The sequence below is a fragment of the Eretmochelys imbricata genome, chromosome 3, assembly GCF_965152235.1.
Source record: "Eretmochelys imbricata isolate rEreImb1 chromosome 3, rEreImb1.hap1, whole genome shotgun sequence".
In the NCBI taxonomy this organism is placed as follows: Eukaryota; Metazoa; Chordata; order Testudines; family Cheloniidae; genus Eretmochelys; species Eretmochelys imbricata.
This window is the reverse complement of record NC_135574.1, coordinates 3,990,624-4,008,982: the sequence shown is the minus strand read 5'-3', so window position 1 is coordinate 4,008,982 and position 18,359 is coordinate 3,990,624. Positions and strand designations below refer to the sequence as shown.

Here is an 18,359-nt window from a genome sequence, read left to right as displayed (position 1 = left end):
TCCCTTCATCCACAGAACCAGTAATCTCATGATAAAAGGCGATTAGATTAGTCAGGCATGACCTTCCCTTGGTGAATCCATGCTGGCTGTTCCTGATCACTTTCCTTTCATGCAAGTACTTCAAGATTGATTCTTTGAGGACCTGCTCCATGATTTTTCCAGGGACTGAGGTGAGGCTGACTGGCCTGTAGTTCCCAGCAGGAACATCCCGTTCCTGCCCTCCCAGAGTGAGCTCCACGGAAACGGGTCAGTGGTGAAGGGACGCTTTTGGAGATGAGCCACCTCGGCATGTGATGGGCTGGGCCGAGAAGCACCTTGCGTACACCCAGCTCCCTGAGCAGCAGCTCTTGCTGATGGTGGCCGTGGCTTGCCACTCCACCATTGCTTCAGTTTCCCCAGATTGTTGGTTGGCTTAGGTCTCGAGCAGATCCTTCCCCTTTGGGGGTAAATGAAAGGCCAGTATCCCTTCACAGGGTTCTTCCTCCCCCCACTTCTCCTGAGAGCCCAGACTCTTCCCCGTGCCTGGTAAAGAAAGCCCAAATCAATAGGACCTGCTCTGGGCTTTGGTCCCAGACTCTTTCATCAGGTTTACAATAAATTCCCACCAGGGGCCCACTTACAAGTTAGGTTGATACCGGTAATAGTGTTGCTGTAATAGACTTAGACTTCTGTAAGGCGTTTGACTGGGTACCGGATGACGTTTTGATTAAGAAACCAGAACAGCACAAAATTAACATAGGACACATTAAATGGATTAAAAGCTGGCTAAGTGATAGGCCTCAATTATCATTGTAAACAAGGAATCTTCATCGAGAGGGCGTTTTTCTAGTGTGTCCTGCGGGGATCGGTTCTTGGCCCTAAGCTACTTCATGTTTTTATCAATGATGTGAATGAAAATAAAATTATTGCTGATAACATCTGAATATCCCCCAAAGACTGGGCGAGTAATAAATAATGAAGAGGGCAGGTCACTGATACAGAGTGATCTGGATCATTTGGTAAGCTGCGGGGCAAGCAAACAGTATGCATTTTAGTATGGCTAACTGTAAATGTATACATCTAGGACCCAAGAATGTAAGCCATACTTACATGATGGAGGACTTTATCCAGAGAAACAGTGACTCTGAAAGAGATTTGGGGGTCTTGGTGGATAACCAGCTGAACGCGAGCTCCCAATGTGACATGGTGGCCAACAAGGCTTGGATCCTTGGATGTATAAACAGGAATCTGAAGGAGGATGACCTCTGTATCTGGCCCTGGTGCGACCACTGCTGGAATCCTGTGTCCAATGCTGGTGCCCATAGTTCAAGAAGGATGTTGATAAATTGCAGAGGTTTCAGAGAAGAACCACGATGAGGATTAAAGGATTAGAAAGCCTGTCTTGTAGCGATAGACTCAAGGAGTTCAATTTATTTCTGTTGTCAAAGAGAAGGCTTCGGGGTGACTTGATCACGGTTTAGAAGTGCCTACAGGGGGAACAGAAATTTCATAACAGAGGGCTCTTCAATCTAGCAGACAATGGAATAACAAGGTCCAATGAAGCTGCTCGGGCTTAGACTGGATGGTGCACATTTTAGATGGTGACAATAATTAACCACTGGAACAATTTGCCAAGGGTTGTGGTGGATTCTCTGTCGCTGGCGATTTTTAAATTGAGATTGGATGATTTTCTAAAACGTCTGCTGTAGTTCAAACGGACGTTTTTGGCTGGCATCAGGCAAGAGGTCAGACCAGATGATCACAATGGTGCAGTTTGGTTTTATAATCTATTAATCTCCCCACCCAGCATGCCTTGCAGTTGTAGTCCGTAACTCCCAGCTGTCCCCCGTGCATTGCACGTCCCAGAAGCCCTTACTACCAGAACGCGGTAGTGCTGGAGTTTAGGGCTGAATACATCCACTTACAACAATGAATGGTTATGCTCTCACCCACAACCAGCGCTGGGATGTTCATGGGAGCCAGAAAGGCCAATGAGAGGCAGGCTAACAAGGCTGTGTTCAGCTCGTGAGCTTGGAGGCGGCTGAGGCTGAGGTCCAAGGTGGAATCCCTGCTGGTTTGGGGGGATTCACAGCTGAATCGGGACCCTGAGGTTTGGGCTACATGAATCAGTCAAGATTCACTTTGGGTGTTCAAGGATGAATGAAGTCTGGGGTTCAGGGCTCAAGGCTGGAGCAGGACTAGGTTTGAGTTCTGAGCTGGCACTGACATGAACTCGAAAGCCGTACTTGCAAGACTTCTGCTGAATCAGAACGGGCAAACTGCCCTTTCTGGGTTTGGTTCTGACTCTCCAAGAGGTTCAGAACCAGGGTTCTGGCTTCAGACCTTCACTAAAGCTAACACAATCAACCAGAGCATGCAAACCAAACCTTGGGAACAGGATGGAGCATCCGGCCTTTACCATCCTGGTTCTTCTGGGCTTAAAACCTGAACTCTTCACCCACCTCGTGTTGGGTGTTTGGGAGTGAAGTGACGGGGGGATGAGGTGTGCTGTGCTAGCAGTCATTTACCAGGACTTTATAATAAGTCATTGTGCTGTAAAGAGAATGGATTCCTGTCCGAGAAGCTCCCAGGCTGCCAGGGCATGTGCAGAATGTGGTGATCGTAGCAGGTATCAACTGTAGGACAGCTGGGCTTCGGGGGGGGGTGGGGGGCAAGTGGATGCAGGTTAATGGGGAGGTTGTTCGTGGTCTCACCTATGCTGGCTCAGTGCAGCTCTCTGCCCCCTTTGGGGGCTAGTCCATGGCTAGAGATTTCAGCTAAAGGAGATAGGTTCTCTAGAGACGTGCGCTTTTTGGATCCAGAGGTCCTGAGTTCAATACCTGCCCCTGCTGACTCAGCCAGGGGAGTCATGTTAGGCTAGTATAGGGATGGACTGAAAGAAGGTAAGTCTCGTGTGGGTGACGGTGACCAGGACAAGAGCATGGCTGGAGCACCAGGCGTGTGAGAGGTGATTATCTTGCACGCTGATTCACAAACACATTGGAAGATAAGGTCCCAGTCCGGAGAGAGGCAGGCCCCAGGTGTCTGGCAAGAGGCACATGTTGCTCCCCTGAAGGGGGCAGAGGTTCTGGGAGAAGGTCGCTAATAAGGGGAGAAGAATCTGCAGCCCTGGGAGGAAGCTGGCAGCAAGAACGTGTTTGACACAGCAGATGTCCAGAGTGACCCAGAAACAGTCTTTGCCTTTCTGTCAGCAGAAGAGACAGGCAAGGAGAGGGGCGTTGGATGAATTATGAAACACTTGGAAGTAACGTCTTGTGTAGATGGCTGCTGAATATTTCACCCTCTCCTGTCTGGCCGGGGAAGGAGGATGGGAGAGGGCTGATCACAAGCCAAACACTGAGGCAGTACTTTCTCAATAATTCACACGCTTACGTACAAAGCCAGGCCTGGGCCTTGGGGATATAGAGGAGGAGGATTCAGAGGAGAGGGGTTACAGGAACTGGCTTAGAAGGGAAAAGTTATCGGACCTGAGTGTGTCTAGCTTGGCTTAATGTCTCTAGGGGGGACAGAGTGTTTGAATGGCCCAAGAAGGGAGAGAAATTGTTTACAGCGGGTTAATGGGATGTAATCGGCTACCATCCGAACTCGGCAGGACAGCACCATCTCCAAAAGCCCAGCTTTTCTTCCCACCGCGGCAAGAACTTGCTGATGGACGTTTTTATTCCCTCGGCTTTGTGACCCCAGCTTCGTCGGATCCAAAGCAGACCGGCATGCCGAGGTAGCTCTGTCTTGTCTCCGAAGGGAAAGGGGGCAGGCTAGAAATGGACACCGGCGTGCTACGGTTTTATGTTAGCCATTGCTGGGAGCAGCATTGTGCGTGTTCTACCAGAAGCTGAAACGCTGCTGGAAGGCTCAGGAGGGAAACGCGTCGTGTAACGCTTGCAGGGCCAGCACAGACGTCACACTTGCCGTTTTGCTCCCAGTGAAAGCAGGGCTAGAACTCAGACCCTCCTGCTCTTAAACCACAGGCCCCTGTCCCTTGAGCTACAGGAAAATCTCTGTTAGCTGTTAGTGGTAGAGAGCTGAGCAGGCCTGATTCCCTCCAGAACAGGACAGTGGTGGAAATGCTCATACCCTCACCGTCTCTCTCATCCCCTACTATCATCCCAGCAGGAACACTGGTGAATTCACCTTTTGCTCTCAAAGAGGCTTGAGACGAAAATAGTCTGCAATCCTGGCCGAGGCGAATTCTGGTTCCCCTCTTCACTGGGAGTCAGGCTGGATGTTACCTGATAGACAACTGCCTAGACTAGACTCCCCAGCACAGGAAGAGCCAGAAACACGTTCCTTGGGCACCGGTGGGGCATTCAGATTAAAGATCCCCCTGGCCCAGTAGTCTGCACACCCCAAAACAGTGCACACTTACCCCTGAGCTCACCCAAAACCAGCTGGCCCTTCGACTCGTCGTCACGCAGCTGCCCCACCAAAGCAGTCTGCACGGATGGTCCTTCCCCCAAGCACCTGTGCCAGGGGGAGGCAGCAAAGCTAATGCGGACCCTTGGGGACCAGGGCATGCCTGTGCATCTAAGGCAGCTAAGACGATGGACTAGATTCATCCCTGGCGTAACTCCATTGAAGATGCTCGTGGGGATGGGCTCCCCCTCTGAATCTCCCAGCCTGTGTCAAGTGGGTGCTGGCCAGTGGGAGCTGCCGTGGCCTATCCTGCGAGACAGAGTGGATCTAGTGCAGTAAAGACTTCCCTGATCAACACCAGACCCCTCCAGTGGATCCAGCGGTGGGCGCAAGCCAGCCCGAGCACCCTTCTTTAGCTGGCCCCAGCGAGGAGATAGGCGGCTGGGGTGAATTAGCTGCAGCTTCCTCATGCCATGGCCCTTTGCTTGCATTGCTCCAGCCTGGAGGTAACAAGGCCATGAGCCGCCCTAGCCACGCCTGCAGCCAAGAGCAACGGGTGCAATTTGGCTCATGGAAGGTGGCGTGTTGGAGATGAGTAGGGTTGCTACCTTTCTAATGGCTGGTAACCGGACCTCCGAGGCCCTGCCCCCTTCTATGCCTCTTCCCCCAGGCCCTATCCCTGTTCCGCCTCTTCCCCCAGACTCCGCGCCTGCTCCCCTTCTTCCCCCAAGCCCCGTCCCTGTTCTGCCTCTTCCCCCAACCACTGTCCCCGCTCCACCTCTTCCCCCAGGCCCCACCCCCTGCTCTGCCCCTTCCCCAGACCCCACCCCCTGCTCCGCCTCTTCCCCCAGGCCCCACCCCATGCTCCACCTCTTCCCCAACCCCCGGCCCTGCTCCGCCTCTTCCCCTGGCCCCACCCCCTGCTCTGCCCCTTCCCCAGACCCCACCCCCTGCTCCGCCTCTTCCCCCAGGCCCCACCCCATGCTCCACCTCTTCCCCAACCCCCGACCCTGCTCCGCCTCTTCCCCTGGCCCCACCCCCTGCTCCGCCTCTTCCCCCAGGCCCCACCCCCTGCTCCACCTCTTCCCCAACCCCCGACCCTGCTCCGCCTCTTCCCCTGGCCCCACCCCCTGCTCCGCCTCTTCCCCCAGGCCCCACCCCCTGCTCCACCTCTTCCCCAACCCCCAACCCTGCTCCGCCTCTTCCCCTGGCCCCACCCCCTGCTCCACCTCTTCCCCCAGGCCCTGCCCCTGCTCCACCTCTTCCCCCAGCCCCACCCCCTGCTTTGCCTCTTCCCCCCAAGGCCCTGATTTGGTAGTCTCTTGTATCAGAGGCACTGTCCCAAAGTAGCTCTAATGGTTAGACCTGGTTATCTGGGGTTTCAGCTCTGCTGATTTACAACAAAGACCCTCAATTGAATCTTAATGAGGTCTGTTATTACACAGTGGAGACAGAAAGGGTCAAATGGTGTCAGATAGATGCCCACACAGCCAAGTACAAATACCCTCTCTCAACACCACTGGCCTTTGGCACCCATGTCCCTGGCCTAGCAAGTGCAGTTTTGTTGAGGGTGAGTCCCTCAATCAGGGTAAGCCAAGCACACTTCTGCTGCCCCTGGCTCACACTACAAGGATACACAACCCTTTATTATCCCTGCCCCAATAACAAAGTGACTTGTGATCCAACACCAGCCAAAAGCAATCATTTGTGCAAAGCAGCCCCATCATGCTGTGCGCCTAGGCAGAGTGGGCGGGTCTATGCAAACAAGGTCAGCTCATGAAGTCTTCTCCCCCAGCTCATCACCAGACGTCAGGGGAGAGCTCGCGCAGACCCTGCTTACACTGACAAGGGGTGAGGCACTTGCGATTCTGCAGCTGGGGTTTGCAGTTGAGCACAACTGCACCCTGGGCAAAATACACCCTTGTAACAACCAGTGGTGTCTGCGCTCAATGGATTGAGCCTTCCTCCATTGTCGTACGTTCCCCAACGGGATCCCTTGGGCCCACTCTGCTCCAGGAGCTTTCCCGGGCGGCTGTAGATGATGTTCGTGGTGGACTTGAGGAACACGTGGGGTAGCAGGGCATGCTCAATAGGTCAATAACAGCTCTACTGCAGTAGTTAATTATTATACTGAAAGTGCCGACAGAAGTCGTTCTGAACGGGAAAAAGGGACGTATGAGGCATTTGGCGTCTCCCAGACAGGGCTGGCAGCAGGACTGGTGGGCATGCGGTGGGGGGCATGAAAATTTGGCCTCATAGAGACTAGTGGGCTAAATTTATTCCTGGTGTAACTCCCTCGAAGGGACATGGGATTAGAGTGGGGATGAAACTGGCTCGAGAGAGGTGCCCTCACAAGTACCTGCCCCTCCAGGAGGCGAGTATCATTATCATAGAATCATAGAATCATAGAATATCAGGGTTGGAAGGGACCCCTGAAGGTCATCTAGTCCAACCCCCTGCTCAAAGCAGGACCGATCCCCAATTAAATCATCCCAGCCAGGGTTTTGTCAAGCCTGACCTTAAAAACTTCTAAGGAAGGAGATTCTATCACCTCCCTAGGTAACGCATTCCAGTGTTTCACCACCCTCCTAGTGAAAAAGTTTTTGCTAATATCCAACTTAAACCTCCCCCACTGCAACTTGAGACCATTACTCCTTGTTCTGTCATCTGCTACCACTGAGAACAGTCTAGAGCCATCCTCTTTGGAACCCCCTTTCAGGTAGTTGAAAGCAGCTATCAAATCCCCCCTCATTCTTCTCTTCTGCAGGCTAAACAATCCCAGTTCCCTCAGCCTCTCCTCATAAGTCACGTGTTCCAGTCCCCTAATCATTTTGTTGCCCTCCGCTGGACTCTTTCCAATTTTTCCACATCCTTCTTGTAGTGTGGGGCCCAAAACTGGACACAGTACTCCAGATGAGGCCTCACCAGTGTCGAAAAGAGGGGAACGATCATATCCCTCGATCTGCTGGCTATGCCCCTACTTATACATCCCAAAATGCCATTGGCCTTCTTGGCAACAAGGGCATCCTGTTGACTCATATCCAGCTTCTCGTCCACTGTAACCCCTAGGTCCTTTTCTGCAGAACTGCTGCCGAGCCAGTCGGTCCCTAGTCTGTAGCGGTGCATGGGGTTCTTCCATCCTAAGTGCAGGACTCTGCACTTGTCCTTGTTGAACCTCATCAGATTTCTTTTGGCCCAATCCTCCAGTTTGTCTAGGTCCCTCTGTATCCTATCCCTACCCTCCAGCGTATCTACCACTCCTCCCAGTTTAGTGTCATCTGCAAACTTGCTGAGGGTGCAATCCACACCATCCTCCAGATCATTTATGAAGATATTGAACAAAACCGGCCCCAGGACCGACCCTTGGGGCACTCCACTAGATACCAGCTGCCAACTAGAAATGGAGCCATTGATCTCTACCCGTTGAGCCCGACAATCTAGCCAGCTTTCTATCCACCTTATCGTCCATTCATCCAGCCCATACTTCTTTAACTTGCTGGCAAGAATACTGGGGGAGACCGTGTCAAAAGCTTTGCTAAAGTCAAGGAACAACATGTCCACTGATTTCCCTTCATCCACAGAACCTCTCGTCATAGAAGGCAATTAGATTAGTCAGGTATGACTTGCCTTTGGTGAATCCATGCTGACTGTTCCTGATCACTTTCCTCTCCTCTAAGTGCTTCAGAATTGATTCCTTGAGGACCTGCTCCATGATTTTTCCAGGGACTGAGGTGAGGCTGACTGGCCTGTAGTTCCCAGGATCCTCCTTCTTCCCTTTTTTAAAGATGGGCATGACATTAGCCTTTTTCCACTCATCCGGGGCTTCCCCCGATCGCCATGAGTTTTCAAAGATAATGGCCAATAGCTCTGCAATCACATCCGCCGACTCCTTTAGCACTCTCGGATGCAACACATCCGGCCCCATGGACTTGTGCTTGTCCAGCTTTTCTAAATAGTCCCGAACCACTTCTTTCTCCACAGAGGGCTGGCCACCTCCTCTCCATGCTGTGCTGCCCAGCGCAGCAGTCTGGGAGCTGACCTTGTTCGTGAAGACAGAGGCAAAAAAAGCATTGAGTACATTAGCTTTTTCCACATCCTCTGTCACTAGGTTGCCTCCCTCATTCAGTAAGGGGCCCACACTTTCCTTGGCTTTCTTCTTGTTGCCAACATACCTGAAGAAACCCTTCTTGTTACTCTTAACATCTCTTGCTAGCTGCAGCTCCAGGTGCGATTTGGCCCTCCTGATTTCACTCCTGCATGCCCGAGCAATATTTTTATACTCATCCCTGGTCATTTTTCCAATCTTCCACTTCTTGTAAGCTTCTTTTTTGTATTTAAGATCAGCAAGGATTTCACTGTTAAGCCAAGCTGGTCGCCTGCCATATTTACTATTCTTTCTACACATCGGGATGGTTTGCCCCTGTAATGTCAATAAGGATTCTTTAAAATACAGCCAGCTCTCCTGGACTCCTTTCCCCCTCATGTTATTCTCCCAGGGGATCTTGCCCATCAGTTCCCTGAGGGAGTCAAAGTCTGCTTTTCTGAAGTCCAGAGTCCGTATTCTGCTGCTCTCCTTTCTTCCTTGTGTCAGGATCCTGAACTTGACCATCTCATGGTCACTGCCTCCCAGGTTCCCATCCACTTTTGCTTCCCCTACTAATTCTTCCCGGTGCGTGAACAGCAGGTCAAGAAGAGCTCTGCCCCTCATTGGTTCCTCCAGCACTTGCACCAGGAAATTGTCCCCTACATTTTCCAAAAACTTCCTGGATTGTCTGTGCACCGCTGTATTGCTCTCCCAGCAGATATCAGGGTGATTGAAGTCTTCCATGAGAACCAGGGAGTGCGATCTAGTAACTTCTGCGAGTTGCCGGAAGAAAGCCTCGTCCACCTCATCCCCCTTCCCATTATTCCCATTTCGTATATGGAGTAACCAAGACACAGAGGCTAAGAGCCGCTCCTGCAGCTGGATCTGAAGTACAGACTCTCCAGCCTGTGCTGGGGTCCCTTTGGGGTTCGTTCACACACAGGGATCCGTGCTAGCGAAGCCGATGGAGCAGCCAGCCAGCAGCACAGTCTCATTGAACTAGCCATTCACCTCTACGACTTTCGGCTTATGCGCTGGGCATCCTGCCCGCTGCAGCAGGTGAGTGTCTGAGTGTCCGGACTCTGCCCGGCAGCAGCTGCAGGAGCAGGCTAAGCAGGCAGCCTGGGCACCGTTCTCTCGAGCGCTTTGCAGAAGCTGAGATGGGCTGCTGCACCGTGACCCTGGGGCATGCCCTGCCAAAGTACCCAGTGACCTGGGCCTGACACATGCTGCTCCCAGGCCCGACACAGCCGGCGGTGCTCTGTGTGGAGTCATGCGTTGCCACTAACAGGTTGTTCTCAGTTCACTTGATCACTTGTTATCAGATCACTTGATGATTCCCTGTTCTGGTCATTCCCTCTGGGGCACCTGGCATCAGCCACTGTTGGAAGGCAGGATACTGGGCTAGATGGACCTTTGGTCTGACACAGCATGGTCGTTCTTATGTTATATTCAGTTGCGAGCACTGCAAATACCAATTCTGCTTTGCCCTCCCACAGCTAGAACTCAGTGCATTACAGCAGGGGTGAACCTGGCCTGAAGGTTTTACTAGCCTCTGGTGTAGTAAGTAAGGGCCAGCTTTTTAAAGGTGTTTAGGTACCTAAAACCGTTTGTTTCAATGGGAGTTTGGCACCTGAATGCCTTGAAAAATCTGGGCCCCTAGCTCCAGGTCTTCAAGTATTTTAGATTCATGCAGCAGGCCAGATAAGTTCAGATTCTCTCTGCTTCTCCTCCCGCCCCATCAGTGTATTCCGGTGGTGGGGAGGATCCCATGGGCCTGTGTTTCCGAGTTCAGATCCAGGCCAGCTTGTTGGCTCTGTGCGGAGTTTGTGCTGCTGCGTTCCAGGGTTTTGGTCTGGCGTGTTCTGTGGGCTGCTGGAGCGCAGGGCACATACCTGTGCCTGGCGGGATGGTTAACGTTGCTACAGGTCATCAGCAGAGGTATCTGATTCCCTGCACTGTTCACCTGACCCCATGCACCAGAGGGACAAGAGTCAGGACTCTTGGCTTCTCTTCCCAGCTTTGTTACTATCTCCATGTGTCACACCAGGCAAGTGACTTGACCTTACTCTGTGCCTCAGTTTCCCCACTTGTCAGTGGAGTTAATATTACTTACCCAAGATTTGTGAAACTGATGTTTGTTAAAGAGCTTTATATTCCTGTCACAGAGTGTGGGGGAGTCCAAGCCCTGCACCCTCTTCCAGGGATTCACTGAGACTCTCAGCCAGCCAGTAAAACAGAAGGTTTATTGGACAACAGGAACACAGTCCAAAACAGAGCTTGTGGGCACACCCAGGACCCCTCAGTCAAGTCCTTCTGGGGGAGCAGGGAGCTTAGACCCCAGCCCCCCCCTCCCCCCCCCCCGCAAGCTCTCTCCTGCAGCCTGTCTTCACATTCCTGGGCAGAGGTGTTACCTCCCCCTCCCCCTCCTGGCTCAGGTGACAGGCTCTCAGGTCTCCCATCCCCAGGGCCCATTCCCAGGTCAACACTCCCCCTTCCCTGCTGCGTCACATCGTCACAATTCCTCAGATGAAATGTGCTGCATTATTGTAATGCGCAGGCATAATGTTTATGGGCTACCACTGCCATCTAAAGGAAGGAATCAGAACTATGTGTGTCATAGGCACTATAGTGCTAACAGCGAATGGAGACTCTCTTCATTTGAGTGGCAGGGGATTGGGTTTCTGGGGTAGGCACATCTGAGTTCTGTCCTCACTGCTGCCATGAAGGTCCCAGTGTCTGTGGAGTGCAGCCCAGTGACATCCGTGAAGTCCTAGGTGGGTGTGAATTTATTCCAAGATTGTGTTTTTACTCCCTTAGGGCCGTCACATGCTGGAATTTTAAACCAATAAATGCATTGCATTGAGGAAACCTTTTCAAGCTTTTAGCAAGGCTCTAGGATTACACAGAGTATTACCAATTCTTTGACCATTGGGGGAAATATAGGCTCTGCCTCAGTCTTTCTCATGATAATTGAAAGTACACTTGAAAGAAGATCCAGGTCTCTGTTTGAGGTGGCCATGCATTATTCATTGCATACACAGCGGAATGAAATACGCACGCAATTCATGTTTAATGGGCTACATGGCATCTTAAATGAATACACAACAGCTGAACGCTGGTATCTCTGAGCTCGCTCAACATGGAATCTCGGGGGTGAGGCGGCAAAGGGTCCCTCGCACGTGACACTAATAGACCTCTCCGACAGAGGAAGAGTCTCCCACCAAATGGGCAGCGTTGCTCCATTGGACAGGTGGGCTTGCCTTCTTCTAAAGCATCAGCTACAAGGCATGTCACCAGGCTGGAGGGATGGATCATCTGGGGCATCTCTTAGGTTCTGAGACAAGGGCTCAGGGAGGATCTCCCCGTTGCTATGGCTGGATGGTGCTGGCCAAACAAGCACATTTTGCCAGGTGGTTTGGTCAAATCAACTCTACCATCTTTGTTGCTCATGAACAGTTCAATTAGCAGCCCGGTGATTGGTCACATGGTATTATTTCTGTTCCCTGATTGGATAACCGAAACTTTAAAAAAATGTGAGACTAGCCAATAACGCATAAAGGCTTCTCCTGCTCCGACCTGGCTACGTGAGTGTGTTCACACAGGACCACAGCGACTGGTGCGAAGAGCAGCCAGTCTCCAAACCCTTAGGCAAACTATGGTGTTTCCAGGGATGTGAATGCAGAGGGAATAGCAAAGGGGTTGGAAGAGGTAGGCTGAAGGTCCCACATGAGCCTGGATCTGAAGTCACTGAGGTCTGGTTTACTCGACACTACAGGGCAGCTTACGTCCACCTAACTCTGCACGTGTCTACACTTAAATTTGGCTCCCGCTGATGTAACTGCCCCACTACGCCGACTTAAAAACTCCACCTCCCTGAGCAGTGTAGAGTCACGGGCGATGTAGTTAGATCGACACAATGTCAGTGCAGACACTGGCCTCCAGGAGCCATCCCACAATGGCCCCCGCTGACAGTACAGCAAGAGCTCCTGGTGAGGACACATACGGCCGATACAAGGAGCAAAGAGGAGACGCACAGGAGCGATGTAATTACTGGGGCGGCTGCATGGAGGGGTGTCGTGTAGACATGGCCTGAGGGGCAAGTGATTGATGATCTAAGAGTTGTTCAGAAGCAGTGTCTCATTGCAGAGCAGAGCTGGGCTGGTGACAGGAAGGACGAAGGGCCCGCTGGCTTGGGAGTTGGGTGACTCAGGCTCCATTCCCTGCTTTGCTGCACATTCCCTGAGTGACCTTAGCCAAGACATGCAGGGTCTGCCTACGCTGCGAAAAAACCCCGTGACAGCGAGTCGGAGAGCCCGGGTCTACGGTCCTGCACTACAGTGCTAAGCCAGCTGTGTCGATGGGCCCGCTCAGGCTGTGAAACCCAGCGAGGAGGGTGGAGCTCAGGGCTCGAGCTCCAGCCCACATGGGAACGCCTACACTGCTGGTTTTGTAGACCCCGACTCACTGCTGCAGGATATTCTTCTTTTTTTGCAGTGTCGACGTAACCATAGTCTCTCTCTGCCTCAGTTTCCCATATATACAGTGGGGTAACAGCCCCACTGTGCCTCACAAGGGTGCTGTGAGGATACATACAGTGAAGACTGTCAGGTGCTCAGATACTATGATGCAGGGCACCAGCTAAATTCATTCGCTAGCCAGCGTGGGGACCAATCTGAAGCCCAGTGAGCCCAGTGAGTTGGGGGAGGTCCCGGACTACAGGAAAAAGGCTAATGTCGTGCCCATCTTTAAAAAAGGGAAGAAGGAGGATCCTGGAAACTACAGGCCAGTCAGCCTCACCTCAGTCCCCGGAAAAATCATGGAGCAGATCCTCAAGGAATCAAGTCTGAAGCACTTAGAGGAGAGGAAAGTGATCAGGAACAGTCAGCATGGATTCACCAAGGGCAAGTCATGCCTGACTAATCTAATTGCCTTCTATGATGAGATAATTGGCTCTGTGGATGAGGGGAAAGCAGTGGACGTGTTGTTCCTTGACTTTAGCAAAGCTTTTGACACGGTCTCCCCCAGTATTCTTGTCAGCAAGTTAAAGAAGTATGGGCTGGATGAATGGACGATAAGGTGGATAGAAAGCTGGCTAGATTGTCGGGCTCAACGGGTAGAGATCAATGGCTCCATTTCTAGTTGGCAGCTGGTATCTAGTGGAGTGCCCCAAGGGTCGGTCCTCAGGCCGGTTTTGTTCAATATCTTCATAAATGATCTGGAGGATGGTGTGGATTGCACCCTCAGCAAGTTTGCAGATGACACTAAACTGGGAGAGGTGGATACGCTGGAGGGTAGGGATAGGATACAGAGGGCCCTAGACAAATTAGAGGATTGGGCCAAAAGAAATCTGATGAGGTTCAACAAGGACAAGTGCAGGGTCCTGCACTTAGGACGGAAGAATCCCATGCACCGCTACAGACTAGGGACTGACTGGCTCGGCAGCAGTTCTGCAGAAAAGGACCTAGGGGTTACAGTGGACGAGAAGCTGGATATGAGTCAACAGGGTGCCCTTGTTGCCAAGAAGGCCAATGGCATTTTGGGATGTATACGTAGGGGCATTGCCAGCAGATCGAGGGACGTGATCATTCGACATTGGTGAGGCCTCATCTGGAGTACTGTGTCCAGTTTTGGGCCCCACACTACAAGAAGGATGTGGAAAAATTGGAAAGAGTCCAGCAGAAGGGAACAAAAATGATTAGGAGACTGGAACACATGACTTACGAGGAGAGGCTGAGGAAACTGGGATTGTTTAGTCTGCAGAAGAGAAGAATGAGGGGGGATTTGATAGCTGCTTTTAACTACCTGAAAGGGGGCTCCAGAGAGGATGGCTCTAGACTGTTCTCAGTGGTAACAGATGACAGAACAAGGAGTAATGGTCTCAAGTTGCAGTGGGGGAGGTTTAAGTTGGATATTAGGAAAAACTTTTTCACTAGGAGGGTGGTGAAACACTGGAATGGGTTACCTAGGGAGGTGGTGGAATCTTCTTCCTTAGAGGTTTTTAAGGTCCAGCTTGACAAAGCCCTGGCTGGGATGATTTAATTGGGGATTAGTCCTGCTCTGGGCAGGGGGTTGGACTAGATGACCTCCTGGTGTCCCTTCCAACCCGGGTATTCTATGATTCTATGGTTCTATGATTCTCCTTCCTCTGTGAAACAATGGTTAGATAGATCACTGCCCTGAGACTGAACAATGCCCTGAGGCTTACAAGGAAGAAGGAAGAGACTGTAATTAATGGCAGTATTCTCACTGGCCCCAGCGAGCTGAGCACTGTGAAATTATTTCTGACAAGCCCTCCAGATACATTGTCTGTAGCTCTGGGATAGCAGGAGGATCTTTATCAGCACTGCAGATCCGACGGTAAGGGAGAGCATAGCACATGCTTTGTGCCAGGGCTTCTGCTGGGTTATAAGCAGCTCGGTGTTTAATAGGTGGCCTCGTTTGCAGCATTGCTCGTTTCGTATGGCCTGGTGAGGTGCACAGATCGTTTTGGTGCCACGCCAAACATGCAAAGCAAGAAACAGCAGCCTCAGACGGAGCAGCATCAAATAAACTGAACCGATGCTGAGATACAGGGGCACCGGAACAGGGAGGGTGAGGGCACCACGGCCGGTCCACTTCTAAAAGTGGGAGCGCTAGGCCTTCCCACATTTTACCGGATGTGAGGGCAAGCGACAGGGGGAGGGGGTAGAGAGGAGCAAGCAAGGGGCAGGGTCTTGGGGGGAAGAGGTGGCATGGGAGCAGGGCCTAGGGGGAAGGGGTAGTGTGGGGGTGGGGGCTTAGGGAGAAAGGGGGTCGGGGCCACAGTTTGGGCACCAGTGCCCCACCACCACCACTTTTAGGGACCTTCTGCCACTCCTGCTGAGACAGCCCAGGGGCATTGACGCTGAGCGTTGTATTCATTTCCCCGTGTCATCTGACAGACATGGCCGCTGGTTAATTTACTTGACGATGATGCTGGAGTTCCAGGCTGCCACGCTAGCAAACTGCAGAGCCGAGGGGCCTCGATGGAGGATGAGGGGCCAGTTTGCCACAGCATCTGGCCGCCGGGGTGTAATTCTGCAGTGCTGGCTCAGTAGGGTGACCAGACAGCAAGTGTGAAAAATTGGGACGGGGGTGGGGGGGGGGTAATAGGAGCTTATATAAGAAAAATCCCCCAAAATCGGGACTGTCTCTATAAAATTGGGATATCTGGTCACCCTATGGCTCAGGCTCCATGGCCACTGACTCCAGGGGGCGCGTTGACTGTACAAGCCCGTCCACACGCTGCAGCGACCCCTGTGCTGCCAACCGCGGAGGAAAGGATGAGCGAGATGACGCACCTGGGAGGTGGGCTGAGAGCTGTGGTCCTCAGGCCTCCGCTACAGCTTGAGCTCCCTTCGCTAGCAGGAGTCGGAGCTGTTCTGTGGGCTCAGCCACGAGATGGCGCTCAGATACTCCACGCCAGTACGTTTCCTGCGGGCCTATAGGAATTAGAGATGGAAAACGGCCCCAGCTGGTCCCATCCCTCCCCAGCCCAGGTGACCAATCCAGGGCTGATTATTCCTGGCAGTTCCCTAACTCGTTGGACCCTGTGCTAGCCAGTTTATGTTCTGCCTCCAAGCTCCTGCCTTCCTGGGTAATTTCAGGGAGGTTTCCAGCACCCTGTGCCTTCTGCTTGTGTCTGTAATGGGGTATCCCAGCCATGGGCACCAGGCTGGGGACAGCACCTGCTGCGGGGAGCATCCTGGACTCTCCATGGATCTTGCACCTTTTGAAAGTCTCCCCCAGAGCTAGGCAAATATATACCAAGGTGGGAATGGAAATGAAGCCTCTGATTATAAAGACGCCCTCCCCCAGCTATAACGGCAGCTGGGCAGGGGAGTTCCCTTCCCTTTGATGGCCGCGTTGGGCTGGCGGGGATTCACCGCCTCTCTAGGGCCCAGGAATTCGCCCAGCCTGCGGCTCCTCACCCCCTCTCCCGTTTGTTTCCTAGACTCATCGGCACGTTCCGGATGGTCCTGCAGAAGGTGGTGGAGGAAGGCCAGCTGGAGGTGACGGACACTTTAATAGACGACAATAACTCCGCCATTCGGGTAGGTGACGGACAACAGTGGCCGCTTTCTGTCCTCCTGCAATGTGCGTGTGTGGCACCGCTGCCCCCTGCTGGGGGGAATGACAGAGCTGCATGAGTGCACGTGAGACTGTCGCCCTCTAGTGTCCACCTATGCCCCGGAATCTCCAAATCTTGGCAGCCTTTCCCCGTCAGATTTTACTGATTTCTCATGACGGCTCATCCAGGGTCAAGAGGTATGAAACTATGGATGTGTGTCTACACTCTGAGATGGCAGTGGAATTCCCATCTTGAGGAGACACAGCTGTGCTAGTTTCAGAGTAGCAGCCGTGTTAGTCTGTATTCGCAAAAAGAAAAGGAGGACTTGTGGCACCTTAGAGACTAACCAATTTATTTGAGCATGAGCTTTCGTGAGCTACAGCTCACTTCATCGGATGCATTCAGAGGAAAATACAGCTCTCGTCCCCTAATGCCCCTACTCTATTTGCGCTACATTGATGACATCTTCATCATCTGGACCCATGGAAAAGAAGCCCTGGAGGAATTCGACCATGACTTCAACAATTTCCATCCCACCATCAATCTCAGCCTGGACTAGTCCACACAAGAGAGCCACTTCCTGGACATTACAGTGCTAGTAAGCGATGGTCACATAAACACCACCCTATACCGGAAACCTACTGACCGCTATTCCTACCTGCATGCCTCCAGCTTTCATCCAGATCACACCACACGATCCATTGTCTACAGCCAAGCTCTATGATACAGCCGAATTTGCTCCAACCCCTCAGACAGAGACACACACCTACAAGATCTCTATCAAGCATTCTTACAACTACAATACCCACCTGCGGAAGTGAAGAAACAGATTGATAGAGCCAGAAGAGTTCCCAGAAGTTACCTACTACAGGACAGGCCCAACAAAGAAAATAACAGAACGCCACTAGCCATCACCTTCAGCCCCCAACTAAAACCCCTCCAACGCGTCATCAGGGATCTACAACCTATCCTGAAGGACGACCCATCACTCTCACAGATCTTGGGAGACAGGCCAGTCCTTGCTTACAGACAGCCCCCCAACCTGAAGCAAATACTCACCAGCAACCACACACCACACAACAGAACCACTAACCCAGGAACCTATCCTTGCAACAAAGCCCGTTGCCAACTGTGCCCACATATCTATTCAGGGGACACCATCATAGGGCCTAATCACATCAGCCACATTGTCGTTCACCTGTGCATCTACCAGTGTGATATATGCCATCATGTGCCAGCAATGCCCCTCTGCCATGTACATTGGCCAAACCGGGCAGTCTCTACGTAAAAGAATAAATGGACACAAATCTGACATCAGGAATCATAACATTCAGAAACCAGTTGGAGAACACTTCAATCTCTTTGATCACTCGATTACAGACCTAAAAGTGGCAATTCTTCAACAAAAAAACTTCAAAAACAGACTCCAACGAGAGACTGCGGAATTGGAATTAATTTGCAAACTGGATACAATTAACTTAGGCTTGAATAAAGACTGGAAGTGGATGGGTCATTACACAAAGTAAAACTATTTCCCCATGTTTATTTCCCTCACCCCACCCCCCACTGTTCCTCAGACATTCTTGTCAACTGCTGGAAATGGCCCACCTTGATTATCACTACAAAAGGTCCCCCCCCATCCCCCCTCCCCCCCCCCCCCGCTCTCCTGCTGGTAATAGCTCACCTTAAGCGATCACTCTCGTTCCAGTGTGTATGGTAACACCCATTGTTTCATGTTCTCTGTGTATATAAATCTCCCCACTGTATTTTCCACTGAATGCATCCGATGAAGTGGGCTGTAGCCCATGAAAGCTCATGCTCCAATAAATT

General features: G+C 52.0%; 1 protein-coding gene across 1 annotated transcript in view; it reads left to right on the top strand.

The window, feature by feature from the left end:
• OTOF (otoferlin) overlaps positions 1-18,359 on the top strand; it is a 202,552-nt gene that overhangs the window by 87,056 nt on the left and 97,137 nt on the right. Inside the window, exon 4 of the mRNA XM_077811483.1 lies at positions 16,413-16,512. Within this exon, the coding sequence (XP_077667609.1) occupies positions 16,413-16,512 (100 nt within the window). The remainder of the gene's footprint in view (positions 1-16,412; positions 16,513-18,359) is intronic.